Below are 14,388 nucleotides of genomic sequence, written 5' to 3'. Positions count from 1 at the left end.
TGAAACAACATTAACATACAAGCCAAAGGATCCAAACATTTAAATTGCTGTTAAAGCTCATTAAATTCACTCGACCTTGAATTTTCTGACAGGGGAGAACAAAAGAATAGAGATATTTAACATAATATTTTAAAGTGACCTTCATAGAGCAAAATTAGATGTTAAACCATTAATCACCAAGAAAAGCCACATTTCAAAACAGTCACATCATTTCCATCAGTCAAAATCCAATATTTTTTTCCCCCGCACACAAAGACATTGCAAAAATCAAACAAGAGTCTTGAACGACAAGAAGCATTTAAGGTAATTACTGGAAGGGGAAGAAGGATGAAAGCAGCAAAGAAAAACCCAGACTTGCCTACATAACAACAGTGACTAACTGAACATGTCTTTGGACATTTGTGAAGGGCACTAGGATATAGAGGAGGGGACAAGGCACTATGTCTATTTTTTGGAATAATAACTGGGCTCCAAGGACTAAATTATGAGGAGAGGGTACATGAACCATTCCCTGGAATTTAGAGGATCAAGAGGTGATTCAATCAAAGTTTTCAAGATATTATAGGGAGCTGATGGAGAAAAGCTATCTACTCTATTTCTGATGATTGAGGAGTCTAGGACAAGGGCACATAGTCCAAAAATTAGAGGCAGGCCTTTCAGGAACAAAATTAGGAAATGCTCTTCATGGACAGGAAGATAGAAATTTGGGAATCTCTTCCGCAAATGATGCTACATTAGTTATTAATTATAAATATGAGGTTGATGGTTCTTTGTTAACCAGAGGTTTAAGGGATATAGGGCAATGATGCATATATGGAGTTAGATCACAGATTAGCCATGGTCGCATTGAATAGCCAACAGACTCCAGGGGTTAAATGGCCTCCTCCTGTTCCTATATAAAATAGAGTTCTTTCTCACACATCATTCCCAGTACCCAGCGCACAAGTAATGCAAAGTTTAACTTTGTAAAACTTTACTTCTTCATCCTTCAAACTGCACTGAGAGTTTGAAAACATTGAAACAATATTTGGATACTTTGGTGTCGGCCATGGTTCAGTTGGTAGCACTCGCTCACTCGGCTCTGAGTTCAAGTGTAATTGCAGGATTGGAGCACAAAAATCAAGGCTGACAATTCAGAACAGTGGTAAGGGAGGGCTGCATTGTCGGAGGTGCCGTCTTTTGGACAACGTGTGAAACCAAGGGTTTATCTGTCTTCTCAAAGCGGATGTAAAAATTCCTATGGCACAATTTTGAGGAACAGGAGGGGAGTTATCCCCAGTGTCCTTGCCAAGATTTATCCCTCAAGCAAGATCACACAAACAGATTATCTGATCATTTACACATTGCTGTTTGTGGGAGCATAAATTAGCTGCTGTGTTTTCTACAATGCAACAGTGAGCACACTTCAAAACTACTTCACTGGCTGCAAGGGTCTGAGAGATGTTCGGTGGTTGTGAAAGGCACTATACAAACGCATGTCTTTCTTTCAATTTGAGAACCGAAGGAATCGACAAAAGGCTATTCCAGTGTCTGGAACAGGAACCTCTATTTGTCAGAAGGCCTAACCTGGCAGCATCATATGCTTAAAGCCAGACAATTTAACTTGATTCTGAGAGTTTATTCAAACCTATCTGACCCAAGGCCCAGGAGACTTCAAAATCAAAATATAACCAAGAACCATTTAGTTCTCTTTCTTTTAGTCCAGGTGCTGCCAAAATCTTGCTAACTTCAAGCAGCTTCTTTCCCAAACACAGAATTACACAGAGCCTGCAGTCATTTGGCTTAACTAGTCCAAGCTGAAGTTTAGTTTCCATGCAAGCCTCCTCGCTTCCCTCTTCTTCTAACCCTATCAGCTGCACCACTACCTCTCCATCAAAGCAGTCATAAAAACTTATCATCCCCTCTCTCATTCCCTTCTGCACCTCCTCCTTACCTTTAGCATTTGCTCATTCTCGGCTGCAAACAGAGAGACAGAGCCAAACACCAGTTTGAACAGCTTGAGATAGAGGTTGGAGAGCTCCACGTTGGAGCCCATTTCTGGAAGCCGATCTAGAAGATATTCCACCAGAATTGTAGCAAACAGAGCTGAGGTAGAAGGGTTTGCCAAGAATGAGTTGGCCACAATCTGTAGCAGACAATTAATTAAAAGCAAATTACAAACAATGAATTCTAGGACCAGTATCTGATTTTATTCTGCATTTACATTGTCAAAATATAATATACATAACTCTGATCAATTTTAAATGGCCAGTAGTGAGCTAGTAAACTGATGTGTTAGTGATAGAGGCCTATCAGTCTGGTATTGCAGAACAGCACAGAACACGTTCTTAACACTGCTTAATGAACAAGTTGTCAACACTAAGAAATTTAGCAATAGCCTTCACAGACCAACAGAGACAAGATCACAGTTGTCAATGCTGAAATTGGGCTTGTTACAGAAGAGTCAAAGTCAACAGCAACTCAAACAAAACAGGACTGAGAGTGAAACTCAGATTGTCCCATATAAGTGGCTAATGATGCACTTTAGGTCATCTTGCAACCTTGCCTTTGATCCATTTAGTTCTGATGAACCCCATCACAATTCAAGATGGGTACACAGGGGAATAAAAATAAGGAAAACATAAAATGATTTTAGCACATGGTACTGCCAAACCAGCCCACCACATTATTATAATGCAGATGATGTGTGCCAGGCAGATCAAATTCATGAGGGAAACTTGATCACACTATCACAATGGTTTTGCAATTTGTATTTATTTCGAGATGTGTGCACAGAACTCAGAAGTAAAAAGTCCACCAAGACTTGAGATTTTTTTAAAAACTAAATTAAAGTATTTATTAACGAGAGAAGATTTCAAGCATATACATAGAATTACAAACTACTACTATAATAACTCCTAAAATCCCTAATTAACCTGACTCCCAGTTACAGCCCCTTTAAAGCAACAGTCCAAAATGGATTTTAGATTTTAAACAGATCCAGCAAATTAACACAATACCCTGGACAGTGGAATTCAAAATGCCTTCTCCAGCTTCGGTTTCTGTAGACGACAGGTTTACACACAAATACTGGAGGCTTCATGAAGGCTATTTCACACACTCCTGTTAGATCTTACAATGCCTTCTGACACATAGCCTCATTCTCTTCTTAAATTCTATTGTTTCATAAGATAACTGTATCTCCCTCATAAAATAAAAACTTTCATGTTGTCACTATATACTGTCAGTAACCCTTGGGAAAAATAAATACTTGTTTATTACAGAACACTTAGCTTGCTTCTCTGGCTATTTGTAAACAGACAGATTCCTTTGAAAACCAAATCCCCCTTCATCTATCTAAAAATGCAAATTCCCTTTACACCTTACATGCCAAGACCCCAACCATGTTTATCCATTAGCATATTAAAGACACTTCTACACCTTACTTCTTTTGATAACTTCAACTTGCACTCTGCTTGGCTACAAAACATAATTAAATCTCACACACACAGACAGACCTAACTGTTCACCCCCATAAACCTATTTTACAATAAACCAGAAAAATATTATGAAAATTATTATGCCTTCATGACAACATAGCTTCAATCTTTTTAAAGCCTTTAAAAACATAACTTGAAGATAACCCATGAAGGAAATTGGATACATAATTGCGGGGAAAGCCTTTTCAGGGCCGCGGGGAAAGCCTTTTCAGGGCCGCGGGGAAAGCCTTTTCAGGGCCGCGGGGAAAGCCTTTTCAGGGCCGCGGGGAAAGCCTTTTCAGGGCCGCGGGGAAAGCCTTTTCAGGGCCGCGGGGAAAGCCTTTTCAGGGCCGCGGGGAAAGCCTTTTCAGGGCCGCGGGGAAAGCCTTTTCAGGGCCGCGGGGAAAGCCTTTTCAGGGCCGCGGGGAAAGCCTTTTCAGGGCCGCGGGGAAAGCCTTTTCAGGGCCGCGGGGAAAGCCTTTTCAGGGCCGCGGGGAAAGCCTTTTCAGGGCCGCGGGGAAAGCCTTTTCAGGGCCGCGGGGAAAGCCTTTTCAGGGCCGCGGGGAAAAGCCTTTTCAGGGCCGCGGGGAAAGCCTTTTCAGGGCCGCGGGGAAAGCCTTTTCAGGGCCGCGGGGAAAGCCTTTTCAGGGCCGCGGGGAAAGCCTTTTCAGGGCCGCGGGGAAAGCCTTTTCAGGGCCGCGGGGAAAGCCTTTTCAGGGCCGCGGGGAAAACAGCAGGCAACTGACTTCAATGTCTTAGTACCAAGTTTTTCCACTAGTCCCCTTGGACTTTCAACTGTTGAGGCTCCAGTGTAATGTTAGGATTTGTTTCAGCATTTTAATATATGGACCAACGTACCAACCTAGTCATAGCATGGGGCCAGATATTACCTGCATCTGTGCCTGAATGTCAGGGAGTTGGGAGTTACCTGGGGCACCTGGGCTAAAAGACTCCAAGATTAAAATTTTCTTTATACTTACAAAACAAATTCCAATAAGTTCTCCTCACAACTACATAGTGTACATAGGTCCAAATTCTTTAAATATAGAGGAAAGATCATCAACCTGAAATGTTAACTTTGTCTCCATCTCCACAGATGCTGTCTAGCCCACTGAGTGTTTTCCAGCATATTCTGGTTTTATTTCAGATTTCAAGCATCTGCGGTGTTTTACTTTTTCTTTTTATTTGTTCAAGGGATGTGGGCATCGCTGGCTAGGCCAGCATTTAGTGCCCATCCCTAATTGCCCTTGTTCAGAGAGCATTTAACAGTCAACCACATGCTTTAGTATAAATTCTTTCCCCTTTACTAAAAAAAAATCCCTTACATAGCAGTGTGATGCTTCACTTATGACTGGCTAAATCTTCATAAAAAATGTACATGAGGATGCCTGTCACCTGAAGTGCATAGTTCTTTGAAATCCTTTCCACCATGTACGGTACAGTTGTTTGAAATATCTCCTTAAATGTCAAAGGATTCATCATAGTGAAAACGCCAGCAAAATGCTCCAAAACCTCCTTCTCTTCCTTCATCCTCACCGTCTGGCAATTGGCCACCCGAATGTAAGTTTGCCCATTCCCAGCGATCTGCACCTAAGGCCAGAGATTAAATAAAAACATTATAAAAGTTAAACACCTGTTGGATATTCCCCAACTCCCCTCATCCCTTCCTTTGAGCATTCCACCGTAACGCATCCTCAAGTAAAATGCTGTATTGGCCTGGGGTATCAAGCTGCGCACACATTAAAAGGTCAATTAATTACAGCAACCGGATTGCATTTTTCTAGATCACAAACAAATATGCTCAAGTTAAAAGTTGGACTGCATAATTACCATGCCGGCATTTTAAACATTTCAAATGTTTTCATTAAAGCATCTGAAAAATTACTCAAACGTGTGGATGCCCTTGTCAAATAACTTCCAGCCAACCAAGTTCAGCATCCAACCACCAATCCCAGCTGCCAGCTCTCCCCAGAGCACAAATTCACAACAAGCTTCAAGGACTTCCAAGTTGGATATCAATCAGCAGGGATAAACTTCCAGAAATATTTTGGAAAAAAGGCTTGTAGGTGGCAAGGAGTCACTTTTATATAGATCACAAACCATTTGGATTAAAAATACAAAGAATTCTGTATATTTTCCCATAGTCAAATACCTAGAATGATTTAAATACAAGTGTAAAATCTCAGCATGATAATAGTAAAGGCCGTTATGTGACCTTAGCCTGGTAGATTCCCTTAATGTCAATGTATAAAGTATAACATTTCAGGTAAGATGTCTACTGCAAATGAGAGCACAGAAATCAGTACCTTTGAGGAGGTGAGAATTGCTTTTTGCACAGTGAGTTATGATCCAGAATGCACTGTCAAAAAGGATGTTGGAAGCAGATTCAATACTATTCTTCAAAAAAAGGAATTTAATATATATTTGAAAAAGAAACCAAATGGGGAAAACAGGAGAACGGAGCTAATTGGATAACTTATCAAGGGATTGGCACAGGCAGCAAGGGCCAAATGGCCTCATTCTGTATTGTGCGAGTCTGTGAAATCAATCTCAGCCTTTACAATATCACTACTTACAACAAAATAAGTGCTTGTTTTCACCCCACCTTTCTTCAAGCATGCACTTTGTACAAAGTGTGCATCTCTTTCTGAACACGGTTTCCTGCACTGTTCTCAGCCAATTCAAATGCTTTACGGTAAATAAGGTATCAGTTTATATGAAGAAACAGGGGCTGTTCAAGCTCTTGCCTGCAAGGGCCACATTGGAGTATACCATGGAGCCTCGGTGAGGATGGGGTGGGAATGGGGAGGAGCAGGTCAGGTTTACAGCTAAAAAATTTAATTCCACACTCCCACTAATCAGTCTCAAGTTGCTGATAACAGTGCTGTTTGGTGTTGAGATTTAAGATTTGTTCACCAATGAAGAAACAGCACTGTCAACAGTCCTTTCCAAAAATTAGCCCCACATAATTTAAAGCGAATGAGCCAGCAGGCAAGGCTGAGTTGTCTTCTCAGGTGGGGTTGCCCAAGTGTGGGGGAGATGTGGCTGACAGGCAGGCTGCTGTTTGGACACCACCGACAGGACATCAAAACATATAAAACACCGCTAAGTCAAAACAACCTTATCAAAGTACAGCACTAATACTGTACCTGGTAAATATCCAAGGCCTGCATTGCATATTTAACCAGCTTGATGTAAATTTGCGTTTCTTTGGGCTGTAACTGCTTGTTGGGAATAAAGGATGCCTCTGAGAAATAGAGAAAAAAAATAATCTTTTCAGACTGCACTTAATGATCACACAAACGTAACCTTTTTAATGCATTTGTGCATCTCCCACGGCATACAGCCTAAAACATATTAAACATTTTTACATAATTTTATATAATTACTGCACATACAGTTTCGAAAATGCTCATCAGCACTACTCGCTGACATATGATACAGATATTAACTGCACGACTCCTCGCTATTAGCGGAATGCTTAATTATGGTGCCAACCTTCATTTCTTCACCACCACTTTCCCCCGCATTTGGATATTCACATCTGACAGCAAATGTCAGATGAATCTTTCTAAACCTGCCCGCTTGAATGAATTAAATGATAATAATTTGCATTTATATCACACCTTTAATGTTGCAAAATATCCCAAATTACTTTACAGGAGCAATTATCAAATAAAATCTAACACCGAGCCACGTCAGGAGATATTAGGACAACTTGGGTCAAAGAGATAAGTTTTGAGGAGCGACTTAAAAGAAGGGACAAGAGGTGAAGAGGTGTATGGAGAGAATTCCAGAGTTTAGGGCCCAGGCAGCTGACGACATAGTTGCCAACAGTGCAGTAATTAAAATCAGGGATTCTCAAAACAACTTAATTTCTTAGAAAATGTTCAACTGCTGCTGAAGTGTGTATGATGCAGCTTTAGGCAGAGATGAAAAGCAAGAGAACAAGCATCATCGGTCTCTTACCTCCTGGTGCTTTGCATGAAGTTATGCCCCATGTAATTGTCTTCACACCGCACACCAATGTCTTCACCAAGCTGCGGCAGTCGGACACTTGGAAGGTCTGCTTCTCCTCTTTATCCTTGTCCCCGTGTTTGTCTAAGGCTGGTGCGGGGAGAGTGGGCGTCGGTGGGGCGGGAGGGGGAACAGATGACGTCGGAGTTGCTTGAGCTGCTGCAATCGGGGCATCTGTGGCTGTCAGTTCAGACTGCGGCTTGCATTTCTTAAAGATAGTGGACAACTGATAGCGAGAAATGGTGTGAAACTTCAGCACAAAGACCTAGAACCAGGGCACAAATAGGAAATTGGAAATTTTGTTTTTTCTCACAAACCCTAACCACACACTAGTTAGGTCATCAACTGTCAGCAATCCCACTTTATTGACAACTGATTAGCTCCATGGGTGAAAAGGAAAGTTACAACTTCAATCAGTTCCTCTAAGAGAGATGGTTCAATTCCAGGTTGCCAAATGGTGAAGGATATAACTGGAGCCTAATCCTTACACAATAATAGGATTTTTATTTGCAGGGGCACACATTATAAACATGCACTTCCAAACCCAACAAACAGTTTCAGTTTGTTCCTGTACATAGGGAGCCCAAGTGAACCCCCAGTTAATGCCCACTACCTGAATACTCAGTTAATATGTAATTAACAACAGATGTCTTCTCAGTTCCTCCCAAAACTAGGCAACTAAAGTCAGTGACAAACACATGAGCGAGGATGGATGGTAGGAAATGAATTCTGCTGTTCCACTTTATAACACCCCAAGTTCACTAATTGACCTGGGCTCACCGTACCCATTTTGAAATCAAACATTCTTTTCTTAGTTATAATTTGCATTCATATCATTTATAATTAAATACAGCAAGTTATGTGCAGCAATTTGGGAAGCAGAGTAAAGTTGTTTGAAGCCATGGGGCAGAATTTTTCTGTCAGCATGCGGGGGTGGGGCGGAGAGGGGGGGGGGCAGGGACTGCTTGCCGACACGTGGGATGACATCGGGTGGAACTCCCAACGTCACCCCGCATCGTTTACATTTTCAGGTCGACGGGCGCGCAGCCTATTAAGGCCATTAAGAAACCAATTCAGTTTATTAATGAACCTGCCCGTCCAACCTTAAGGTCGGCACAAGCAGACCAGGAGCCCAGGCAGGCTTGTGAAAAAAACATAAAACCTCATCCGCTGGCGGGATGAGGCTTCGTGAGGGTTTTTAAATTTTAATGAAAGGTTGCAATAAAAGTTATGGACATGTCCCAACTCATGTGACAGTGTCACATTAGGGGACATGGCAAGGAAAATTTTTAAACTCCTTTATTAAAAGTTTCAAAATGGAGCCGATCTCCTTGGGGCAGCACTTAGATTCAGGGAGATCTGTGCGCTCTTTCGTGCACACATGCGAAAGAGCGCACTCCTGGCTGAGGGAATACCCCCCCATCCCGCCCACACAGGAGCGCATAGCGCTTCCTGGCGGACGTCAAGCTGAGCGGGCCTTAACTGGCCCACCCATGTAAAATAGTGGCGCGCCCCCACCCGGGGCTGCTGATCGGAAGCCCGCCCACTCACGCCCGCTCCTGCTCTTCCCCCAACCCGACGGGGGGAAAATTTTTCCCCAGGAGTTTTTCTGCAGCACAAGCTGAGGAGCAGGGACACGCAATACTGAGGCTTTAAGACATCACCACTGGCAGACGTGTGTAATGACAATGTGACGAGTTTACACAACCAGTTCCTATTGGAAATGTTTACAGAGGAATTTATAAAACAGACAAAGTTGAAAGGAACTGTGTATAGATGCAAAGTTTTGAATATAGTGCCAGTTGAATGCCCCATGGAATGATGCAGTGTGAGGCTAACAGTAGGCTTAAGGTAAAGCAGGGTAGGAGGCAATAGGACAAGGGCAAGCATACATTATTCAGTCCCATTTAAAAGTCATACATGCTGCCCTTATTTTTTGTATTTCCATTATACAACAGCATATAACACCAGCCGTAGAAATTCACACAGTGACAACCAAGAAATTGCTTTTAAAATTCAGTACAATCTAGCCCTGTACCTCCAACATTCTCATGAGAATATCTCTCCCATTCCCATTCTCCTGCTCGCTTTTAGAACGAATACAATCTACAAGATTCAACAGAAGCTTGCAAGACATTGTCTGGATGCTGCTGGGTAATGATTCGTCATCTATATTCTTTGCGAACAGCTGAACAGCAAGGGCCAGGTCATTCAGAGGAAGATGTTGACGGACATGATGCACCAGGTCAGCCAGAGTGCTGTAGGCTAGAGGTCTGTTTCAAAAAAAGTAAAAAATTTTACAACAGAATTACAATTTCCTGTACATAAGGCCCACACAACTCTCTCTGCAGATTGTTATTTTCTAGCTTATAACAAAAATTGCCAGGACAAGCATGAGGGTTGGAATGGCTACCTTCTGCATTCTATCATTCTATGTAAGTTTTAACAATTAATTTACATAACTTACATTTCTACCTTAGGATAACAAACCTTCGGGTATGGTCTCATTCATATTATATATAAAACCATATAAATATAGATTATATATATATACATATATATATATATATATATATATATATATATATATATATATATATATGAAATGTATGCCCTCTGGCACAATAGGCCATATGGCCTCCTTCTGTGTTATACAATACGATGCTATGATTCTATATGGATAGTTATACAATTTTATACATTCATGTGAGAATCTTTAGTGATAGGGAGGAGGAAAATGAACTGTCATTCCATTTTACAGCATCTATTGCTGTCTCATCTAAATGGCCCTTATCTTAGCACTTAATCACCAAAAAGCCAACAATAACAATCATGACCTGAAAGTATCTTTGTTTATCCATGTATGTTAGCTAAATTTGCTGATGATGCAAAGATAGGTAGGAAAGTAAGCTGTCAAGATAACATAAAAATCTATAAAGGGATTTGGATAGGTTAAGCAGTGGAGGCTGGGTCACTGAATTTATTCAAGGCTGAGTTAGATAGATTTTTAAGTGAGTGGGCAAACGTTTGACAGATGGATTACAATGTGGGAAAATATGAACTTTTTCACTTTGGCAGGAGGAATAGAAAAACAGTATATCATTTAAATAGAGAGAGACTGAGGAACTCTACACTACAGAGAGATCTAGGTGTCCAAGTAAGTGAATCACAAAACTTAGTATGCAGGCACAGCAAGTGATTAGGAAGGCAAATGGAGCATTAGCATTTATTGCCAGGGGAATCAAGTACAGAAAAAGTGAAATGTTGCTTTTAGAAAATGTTCAGGGAAGGTTCACTCGACTGATTCCTGGGATGAAAGGATCAGCTTATGAGGAAAGGTTGGGCCTATCCCCATTGGAGTTTAGAAGAATGAGAGGATCTTATTGAAGCATACAAGATCCTGAGGGGACTTGACATCATGGATGCTGAGAAGATGTTTCCCTTTGTGGGGAGTCTAGAATTAGGGGACACAGTTTAAAAATTAGGCATTGCCCATTTAAGACGGAGGAGAAATTTTCTCTCAGGTCATTGGTCTTTGGAATTCTCTTCCTCAGGGAGCAGTGGAGACTGGGTCATTGAATATATTCAAGGCTTGGTTAGATAGATTTTTGATCGACAAGGCAGTCAAGGGTTACAGGAGGGCAGACAGGAAAGTGGAGTCGAGGCCACAGTCAGGTCAGCCATGATCTTATCAGATGGTGGAGCAGGTTTAATGGGCCAGTCTACTCCTCCTCGTAATTCTTGTGTTCACTCAGAAATGATGCCAGACTTGCCTTTATATACAGCCTTTCACACCTTCAGGACATCCCAAAGTGCTTTACATCAATGAAGTACTTTTGAAGTGTAGTCATTGTTTCAATGTAGGAAATGTAGAAGCCAATTTGCACACAACAAGCTCCCATGAACAGCAATGTGATGATCACCAGATAATCTGTTTCAGTGATGTTGAAAGTGTGATAAATATTGGCCAGGACACTGGGGAGAATTCCCCTGCTCCTCTTTGAAATAATACCATGGGATCTTTTACTTCTACTTGAGGGCGCAGATGAGGTCTTGGTTTAGCTTCTCATCCAAAAGACAGCACCTCTGACAGGCTCCCTAGTGTCAGCCTAAATTTGTACACCCTGGAGCGAGTCTTGAACCCACAGCCTTTTGGTTCAGAGATGAGGGCTACCAATTAATCTACTCTTATGGGTTAGCAGGATCACCTCAAGTATAACACCCAAATTAAAATGCCTCAATTCTTCCCCTTTCATTAAAGTATCTTTTAAGTATGTCATGGGAACTTGAACTCTTACAAAAATTCAAATAATGGCAAAAGATTTACACAAAATAGGTCATATGGTAAAATTAGGAGGTGATAGTGTTGCAGTTAAATGCTCATAATGAGATTCCAAACACGCACTTGGAAGCATGCTCATATTGAAGTGCCAAGAAAGGTGAAAATGTACAAAATGTCAGCATTTAAGCAACAAAGTGGAATACTCAATTATGGCAACTTTTAATGCAAAAGGCCATCTGTAGTCAAGTTGCTGGTAGCATTTTCTTTTTATGTGCAGGCACAATTTAATTAAACGCCCCAGCATATTTCCAGTGCATCAGACTGATTGCCTACCTCAGTGTTTCACGAGCTGTGTACCCTGAGCCTATTAGCACAGATTCATCAAACAGCTTATCCATGCATGGAATGAATTCTGTAAAACGAATGATTGGTATTATGCAGAGAGCCACCAACTCTCCCTCATTAATACAGACATAAAACTAATTAAACATCATCAACTTTTCCCTTGTGAAACATTAACGCAATTATATTATCCTAACATATTTACAGTGCTCCTACTGTCCAGCACAGTAGTAAATATCTAATTGCACAAAGTAAACATCAATTACCATGGTGGCTGATGATTAAGAGACTGGGGTCTCTCATCTAGAAGTTGAGAAGTTCACTTCACTCCTTGTCAGATAGAAAACAAATCTAACAGATATCATAAATTCACACCTACAGCCACACTATTGTTGGAAGGCAACACTGCAGAGAGGCACCAACATACTGGGCGATGGCCATATAGGATTGCACTCCAACAAGTCCAGCTATGCCAACGTGTGTAGTAGGGGCTGGGCTTTTCAGCATCAAAAACAGAACATTGGAAGGAGCATCATTGACTGGGCTCCTGTACAGATTCTAGCCATCCGCTCAGAAGAGCGATGGCTGAGGAGCAGAGCCAAGTCTTTCGCCCACACTGAGGCGATTGTATGCTAGGGAAGGTAGGGTGGAGAGCAGGGAAGGAGAAGTGAGAAAATAACTTGAAACAGAAGTCCGTGCTGTCACAGCCAAAACAATCAGCATCCCACACCAACTTGGAATAGTTCCATTTTAATATTAATTTAGCACATTCCAGCAAGACCCCTCAGGTGTACACAGCACAAAAACTACATACGGTTACGAAGGTCGGTGGTTAGAATGTGCTTGGCTGCGATTAGCAGTTCCTTCCGTAGGTGGGCAGTTTCAGAAGGACAATTAGTCAGCAGTTGTAACATTCCTTTCACCATCTGCTGTGAATACTTTCCAACCAAATCCTAGAAAGGAAAAAATAATTACATGCAGGATCTCTCTTGCATGTTTAAATTCCAAGTAGAGTTCATTAGAAAGAAACATACCTGGTAAATTCTTATGATGTAAGCAAGAAAGGACAATGTTTTAATCTGTGCAGCGATGAAGTCAGCATACAGCTCCTTATTGTAAAGTTTACTTTGCCTACGATAAAAAGCACATCCTTTCAGACCCAAACCTCCAAATAGTTACATTTTAATGAAACAAGAGTTGCACTAATTCATTCAGAATTAATTAAGAAAATGATGCCTTTAAACTAAACCTCAGGAAGTGATGATTATTACAGTTATTAACAAAGCATTGGTGCAACATATTGTGTAACCCTGCATCGTATGTCAAAACTGGTACTGTTCTGACTGCTTGAGGGACTATACATACAACTCAGTATAAAGATCTGCATTTTTAAAACCAACGAATTAAAGGTTTCCAACAGCATTAACCCAACGAACCCCAATGCCACACCAAACAACAATCTTAACACTTCTGTCAGTGAGACATCAAAGACACTATCTATTTCCCCCTTATCAGCAGAGGGTCCAGTACCGATGCCTAGTAGGCATTATATGTGGTCTCTTGACTGGTGTGATGTATAATATCTTTCAGTACAAAACCAGTTGCACAAACAGTCAACACAATGATATTCCAAACCAAACAATCACAAGCTCCATTCGGGGGGTGGGGGTGGAAGCGAACGTTAGGCTTTGTTAGCCATGTACCCTGGATACCAACACTCGAAACACCTCGGCAGTTTAGACTAGAAAATGGCATTCCAGCCCTAGGAGCAGCTGAACGTACCTTTGTGTTGCCCAGCCCAGCCTACTTGGGTCAGCTTTTGACAGCCATTACTCACTTACAAAAAGGTCTATAAATTTTGCTTGGTTCAGAATGAGTGTTTCATCAGGTTTAGTATCAGATGTTTACATTGTCAATTATGAATATGTATAATCATGACTATTCAGGAATTGTTCATGATCGTCTATATATTTTGGTTTGCATGCTCTAAACTTTAAAGATTTTCATAGGTCAAAATAAAGTCTCTCAGTTACCAAAACGCAACTATTGGTTTGGTGCATGCAGCCAACAATTTATTTAGTTCCAGCTCATGTCTTAACTGGCTCACAAAATGTAAAAATGCTAACTGCAAAACAATTATAAACTGATTTGAATGATGTGTGACCACACTTCAATTACCTGCAAGACATAAAACAAGCTGCTAGTCAATAAGACCTGTCTCTGCAGGCCTCACTTGCTAACAACAAAGAATACAACTTTCTCCAAAGGGTCCCTCCTCCTCCCCTGATC

The 14,388-nt window shown here is 41.2% G+C and overlaps 1 protein-coding gene across 4 annotated transcripts in view; it reads right to left on the bottom strand.

Moving 5' to 3' along the window:
* Positions 1–14,388, bottom strand: part of trrap (transformation/transcription domain-associated protein) — a 212,335-nt gene that overhangs the window by 180,724 nt on the left and 17,223 nt on the right. For all 4 annotated transcript variants that reach the window (XM_078558868.1, XM_078558870.1, XM_078558869.1 and 1 more), the window contains 8 exons: positions 13,134–13,230; positions 12,914–13,052; positions 12,091–12,169; positions 9,514–9,748; positions 7,428–7,740; positions 6,608–6,705; positions 4,854–5,048; positions 1,934–2,125 (listed from right to left, as the gene is read on the bottom strand). In XM_078558868.1, the coding sequence (XP_078414994.1) occupies positions 1,934–2,125; positions 4,854–5,048; positions 6,608–6,705; positions 7,428–7,740; positions 9,514–9,748; positions 12,091–12,169; positions 12,914–13,052; positions 13,134–13,230 (1,348 nt within the window). The remainder of the gene's footprint in view (positions 1–1,933; positions 2,126–4,853; positions 5,049–6,607; positions 6,706–7,427; positions 7,741–9,513; positions 9,749–12,090; positions 12,170–12,913; positions 13,053–13,133; positions 13,231–14,388) is intronic.

Source organism: Cetorhinus maximus, chromosome 15 (genome assembly GCF_964194155.1).
Source record: "Cetorhinus maximus chromosome 15, sCetMax3.hap1.1, whole genome shotgun sequence".
NCBI lineage: Eukaryota > Metazoa > Chordata > Chondrichthyes > Lamniformes > Cetorhinidae > Cetorhinus > Cetorhinus maximus.
The sequence above is the reverse complement of the archived record's forward strand: the minus strand, read 5'-3'. Positions and strand labels throughout refer to the sequence as shown.